Source organism: Pecten maximus, chromosome 17 (assembly GCF_902652985.1).
Source record: "Pecten maximus chromosome 17, xPecMax1.1, whole genome shotgun sequence".
NCBI lineage: Eukaryota > Metazoa > Mollusca > Bivalvia > Pectinida > Pectinidae > Pecten > Pecten maximus.
This window is the reverse complement of record NC_047031.1, coordinates 33,363,573-33,370,057: the sequence shown is the minus strand read 5'-3', so window position 1 is coordinate 33,370,057 and position 6,485 is coordinate 33,363,573. Positions and strand designations below refer to the sequence as shown.

The window sequence follows — 6,485 nt, the reverse complement described above, 5'->3', positions numbered from 1 at the left end:
CACGAGATTTGCAGGTCAAGTTAAAGAGATACTGACTGCACGGCATGATAAATTGATAATAAACAAAGAAGTTATTAACGTATCAAATACAACATTTATTGAGAAACTCGTTATTTCAAACATACTTTTGATCTGAACTATATTCATATTTTTCATAACTGAATATATTAGCGATATTCAATAAGATCTGTGAAACAATGAAAAAGTATTTAGTCATTTAACATTTAATTTCGAAGTTCAAAAGGCTCAGAGCTTGACAAGAAAAATACAGATAAACTCCGTAAAGGTGCAGGTCCTATACGATAAATACATACAGAATCCGTAAACAGACGCAGGCTATATACTTACAGAGAAATCCCGTAAACAGACGCAAGCTGTATAATTACAGAGAAACCTCATCAATAGATACAGGTAGTATACGATAAGTACAATATCTGAAATCACGACTCTCCTCAATCGGAACCCCTCGTCATTTTCTACGAAACTGTGACCAAAGTAGTAACCATTTTGGACTACTTTCGATCACATGACACAAAAATGGCGGCGCCCATGTTTCATTAAACGGCGAGATTTAGCGATCATCATAAATTGACAACAACATGATGTGAAAACGGTAGTTAATGGCATGTCAAAAGATTTCCACATAACCATTGTAGTATTTCGTTATATTTCTCATACTTCGATCATTAGGAAGTCACTTATTTACCTCCAAGTAAATATTTTTCTAACATTCTCAAATGGTAATGTTTTGTTTTGTAAACGTTAGTTGAGTGTCAAGTAGGGTATTTCTTTTACTTCCCTAATTTTCTTAAATGGTTTCGACAGATCTCACCCTTGATTATTTTATCATTTAAGATATATATATATGTGTCATGACAGATCTGATATAATATATGTGGTACATCGATATATATACAATGTATACATATGTATATGCCAAATTTTGTGTTTAGTTTAAACATATTTTTATTGAAAAATTCAATAGAAATTGGACACAAGTTATTCAACTTATATATCGTCCTTTTCCATATACAAGTATGAGATGATATATACAATGGCAGCAATTGTAATGAATGATGATGACATATATACGTATATATAAAAGAAACACAACATTAATTATTATAGGTGACAAGAAATAATACACTTCACATACCAGTACCCATAATTTATATAGAAAGTAAGCTTTCCATTACATGGCGTTTTATATACATATTATCAGATATATACTATAATTATGTAGCTGAAGATATAAATACACTGTACTATAAGTCATGAAAATAAACCACTACAGAAAACGTTCAGTATTTTTTTATGTATTCTTGGACTATTAAACGTATATTTTCATTATCTTTTTCGCTTAGGTCATCAGATCCATTAAGTATCAACTTCAAATCAATGTTAATACTGTGTACTGATAATTTTCTCAAAAGAATTGCACGTTGGTTATTAAATTGATCACACTCGAAAAAGTAATGAAATGCGTTTTCAACAGGAAAGGAACAATTGCAAAATGGTACAGAATTATATTAACTTTATAGAGGTCACCATTTAATGCACTACAACCATGTCGGAGTTTTGTATGTATAACATCAAGTTTTCTGTTTCCTATGGTCAGTCTAGTTACAGGATTTTTCGCTTTAATTTTTTGTTTAAATTTTGACGCAGTTTCTGAAGACCGTATTGAAATGTCTAAAGAATTCCAAAATTTCACAGTACTAGGAAGGAATGATTTTTCAAATAATGTAAGGCGACATCTAGGTAGTATATAATTTTGATAATTTCTTAAGTTATAATTAATATTTTCGTTAACCCTGTTTGGCAAAATGTCATTTAAGTAAGACGGAGCCAAATTATGGTGCATTTTATAAAATAATAACAATTTCTTTTGTTTCCGTCTTTCAGATAGTGGTTCCCATCCAGTTTCTAAGTATAGAGATTGCCGACTTGCGAAAGAAGTTAAACCTGTAACTATTCTTGCCGCTTCTAATTGAATTTTCTCTAATTTTTCCGAATCTGTATTGTTATATCCATCCCATAGTTCACTCGCATATTCCAAAACAGGTCTTATGAATACAATATATAATTTTGATAATGTTTCCTTATTTAAAGTAAATTTCAATTTGCGTAGAACCGATAGATGTCGCGAAGCCGAAATAGTGATAGAGAGTATAGAAGTCACTATGGGTTTTTTTTCTCTCCCAGAATGCCTCATTCAAGATGGCTGCCAATTGGGCAGCCATCTTGAAATGAGGCATTCTGGGAGAGAAAAAAAACCCATAGATGCCTTCAATTCTCTCTGCTGTATCTTGGTTTTCAAATACAGAAGTGACATACATTTCTTTGTATTTTCTTGAGATTTTATCTTTAGAGGTTCTTTTAGACTTCTTCTTCTTTCAATATCTGTTGTTGATGATTCATGGTGTATACCAAAAAACATTGGAACCAAATTCATCAGAGGCCTTGGTGATTAAACAAGATCTCATGACGTTATTGACTTTCGGTATGTTAGTATAGTATGTAAATGGTTAACCGGGTTGGTTTTCACGACGTTATTGACTTTCGGCATGTTAGTATAGTATGTAAATGGCTAAGCGGTTTGGTTTTCATGACGTAATTGACTTTCGGTATGCTAGTATAGTATGTAAATGGTTAGCCGGGTTGGTTTTCACGACGTTATTGGCTTTCTGCATGCTAGCATAGTATGTAGATGGCTAGCCGGGTTGGTTTTCACGACGTTATTGGCTTTCGGCATGCTATTATAGTATGTAGATGGCTAGCCGGGTTGGTTTTTCACGACGTTATTGGCTTTCGGTATGCTAGTATAGTATGTAAATGGTTAGCCGGGTTGGTTTTCACGACGTTATTGGCTTTCGGCATGCTAGTATAGTATGTAGATGGCTAGCCGGGTTGGTTTTCACGACGTTATTGACTTTCGGCATGCTAGTATAGTATGTAGATGGCTAGTCGGGTTGGTTTTCACGACGTTATTGGCTTTCGGCATGCTAGTATAGTATGTAGATGGCTAGCCGGGTTGGTTTTCACGACGTTATTGGCTTTCGGCATGCTAGTATAGTATGTAGATGGCTAGCCGGGTTGGTTTTCACGACGTTATTGGCTTTCGGTATGGTAGTATAGCATGTAAATGACTAGACGGGTTGGATTCATGACGTTATTTGTCATGTTTTGTCCTGATTTTGTCATGTTTTGTCCTCATTTTGTCCTTTTTGTCCTTATTTTGTCCTCTTTTTGTCCTCATTTTGTCCTTTTTGTTCTAATTTTGTCCTGATTTTGTCATTTTTGTCCTAATTTTGTCATTTTTGTCCTGATTTTGTCCTTTTTGTCCTGATTTTGTCATTTTTGTCCTTTTTGTCCTAATTTTGTCATGATTTTGTCATTTTTGTCCTAATTTTGTCCTGATTTTGCCATTTTTGTCCTGATTTTGTCATTTTTGTCCTAATTTTGTCCTAATTTTGTCCTTTTTATCCTTATTTTGTCCTCATTTTGTCCTTTTTGTCCTTATTTTGTCCTCATTTTGTCCTCATTTTGTCCTTATTTTGTCCTTTTTGTCCTCATTTTGTCCTTTTTGTCCTTATTTTGTCCTCATTTTGTCCTTTTTTGTCCTTATTTTGTCCTCATTCTGTCCTCATTTTGTCCTTATTTTGTCCTTTTTGTCCTAATTTTGTCCTTTTTGTCCTCATTTTGTCCTCATTTTGTCATTTTTTTTCCTAATTTTGTCATGATTTTGTCATGTTTTGTCATGATTTTGTCATGTTTTGTCATGTTTGTCATGATGTTGTCATTAATTTTCTGAGAGGACAGACATTCTTCCATTACAGCTGTCTTGGAGATTGGAATCAATTCAATAGAAGTCTGATTGAAAAAAATAACGTTATTCATACTTTGTTTTTTTTTCTTTTATTATATTCACAAACGTATATACAAACAATGATTTCTAAATTAAACAATCAATATTTTTATAAGTTATGGATTGCAATACATACAGTCACTACACAAAACCTGCAATTAATAACAATGTATACTCATTACTATTATAACAAGTAACGTTCAAGATGATGAACGAAATCATCTACAATGTAAGTATTGGCATGCCATTCTGATTGAAGATAATCGGTGATATCATTCATTGTCATTCCCATTTCTCGGTGAACCAAGTAAAAGATACAATGTTGACCACACACTAGAGAGTTCAAATGCTGTACTGCAATGGGATTATAAATCCATGTTTTACATTGCCGGTTTAAGAAATTGATAAAATCTAAATGAAAGGGAGACAATCCATAAGGATCATAATATTCTCCACGTCTTTCTTCATCTATATACACAGCAATCCAATGTTGTCCTTGTTTATTATCTGGGTCAGTATTACAAACAATGAGACAAGGAACACTTAAAGGACATGAAGGTAATGTATTTCTAGCATACACCCCTGCAAAATGAGGAGAAACGGCTTGTAGGATCAGGTCTATTTCTAAAGTATTCATCATGCACTATAATCAAAAAGAATTTGCCTGTTACGATCTATTTCTATGATATTGTCAAATTCGGCATACACCACAACGTTGATGGTATTGGGTAGGGCTGTTCCGAAATGCACTTCTAAAGACAAGTTTCCCTTTTTTATAAGATGAAATGTGCCCACTTCTGAAAGGTCGGGTGTCAGATCAAATCCAAAGAGGGTAAAACCAGCACCATATTCATCCTTTGAGATGTTATTACCCTCGTCACGAAACGTTTTGCCGGTAGTGTGAAACAGACCCATGTAGCTTCTTACGTAATGTTTCTGGGTGAAATTTGGCTGCAAAGGCTTGGTGGGGACTTGTTTGCCATCCACGTTCAGGACAACAAAATTAATGTCAAAATCTTTAAAATGAAAAGGATTCTTGGTGATGAGTCCACTATAGGCATCACTGTCCACACATCCGATGACCAATCTCTTAGGCATTTGTCCTAGGAAAAGATTATCCTTTACAAAATTGTGATTTCCTCTTGGAACGGAAAATACTTTCATTGCAATTCTTCTGATTGGGTATTTGGCAGGTGATATTTCCAGGGCTTTCGCATGGGCCAGTCTCACCGATGGACTCAGTCTAACTTTTCTCACGTTTAGATAGATGTCCTTGATGACAACTTTGAATTCTTTGTCTTCTCCCATCAAACAGAAAACATCTTTACTTCTGGTTAACGTTATTTTCATGTTCACATTATTGACAAGATATCTTTCCTGGGCAAATAGGTCAGAATGGAGTCTTCCCATCATTTCCACAGATCTACTGGTTGCTGTTGACAATTTCCTCTTGATGTAGCCATGATTATCGTTTCCAGCAGTGTCCATTTGCGCAGCTGTATCCTTGTACCACATTCCACTGGTCAACTGAGATTCTTTGGCTGCAGGACCATAGCTGAGTAGCGTTTCCAGGTAAGCTCTGAATGGATACATATTGTTGGGTGACGAGACTAGTTTTTCATTGAGACAGACGCTGACATCCCCGAAGAGAGAATGTAACCAAAGATTAACAAATGCAACGTTCTCATCAGTAAGGTTGGTGCTATCATTATTGAGGATCTGTGCTTTCACGTAGAGGGAAGTATTTGCTAGATCCAAGTAATCATCTCCAGCTCCTGATACGTCAAAGACATAAGGGCCACCATCATTGACAGATGTGACCGTTCCAATTTGATGCCAGTATCCATCTTCTACACTGGTTTGAGTGGGTGGTGTATCGAATAAATCTAATTCTGACTGGACACATTCACAGGAGTTCTGATGAACTAAAGACATCTTTCAACGCCACTCTGTATAAACTACACACACACATATATATATGCCTTTTTTGGGGGTGGGGGTGGGGGGGGGGGGGGGGGGGGGGGTGGGGGGGGGGGGGGGGGGAATCATGCATCAAAGATATCTTTTGCTCTATGCTGATTGGATGATTCTTTTCTTTTCCTTTTTTCCTTTTTCTCCTTGCTGGTGGCCTTAGGTCTTGCAAAGCTTTACGCTTAAGCTGATCTCTAGCTTCGATGGCACGTTTTCTTGCAGCAGTTTTGATGTTTTCCCCCTTTAGCAAATCACTAGTCAATTTCATGCCAGAATCAATTGCTTGTTTTCCTACAAGTCTCACTCCTTTCTTCACAATTGGAGCGATGCTCTTCATTCCAGAATGAAATAAAGGCTTAATGGTTTTGAATAAACCTCTAAACAGACCTCCTATACCATGACCTCTCTGCATTCTCGTTCCTCTGAAGACATTTCCACTACCACCTCCCCCAGCTTGATTCAAGTAATACCTATCAAATAGGTTTCTATTACATTGGTGAGCAGCTTTCATATCGATTGCTTTTCTTCAGTTTGAGCCTGATAATACTTTCTTATATAGACCTTTTAGTTCTGATAAATTGAACCTAAAGAATGCCTCTTAAAATGTAAGGTGACGACAACTTTTCCTCTCTCAAATGGAATGGGT

At 35.7% G+C, this 6,485-nt stretch overlaps 1 protein-coding gene across 1 annotated transcript; it reads right to left on the bottom strand.

Moving 5' to 3' along the window:
* Positions 1-4,504: 4,504 nt before the first annotated feature.
* On the bottom strand, positions 4,505-5,803 carry LOC117315334 (uncharacterized protein F54H12.2-like). Its single transcript, XM_033869483.1, has one exon. The coding sequence runs from the start codon at positions 5,801-5,803 to the stop codon at positions 4,505-4,507; it is 1,299 nt and encodes a 432-aa protein (XP_033725374.1).
* Positions 5,804-6,485: the final 682 nt, after the last annotated feature.

Coding starts and splice junctions, on each gene's coding strand:
- LOC117315334 (XM_033869483.1), bottom strand. CDS start 5,803: ATGTCTTTAGTTCATCAGAACTCCTGTGAATGTGTCCAGTCAGAATTA.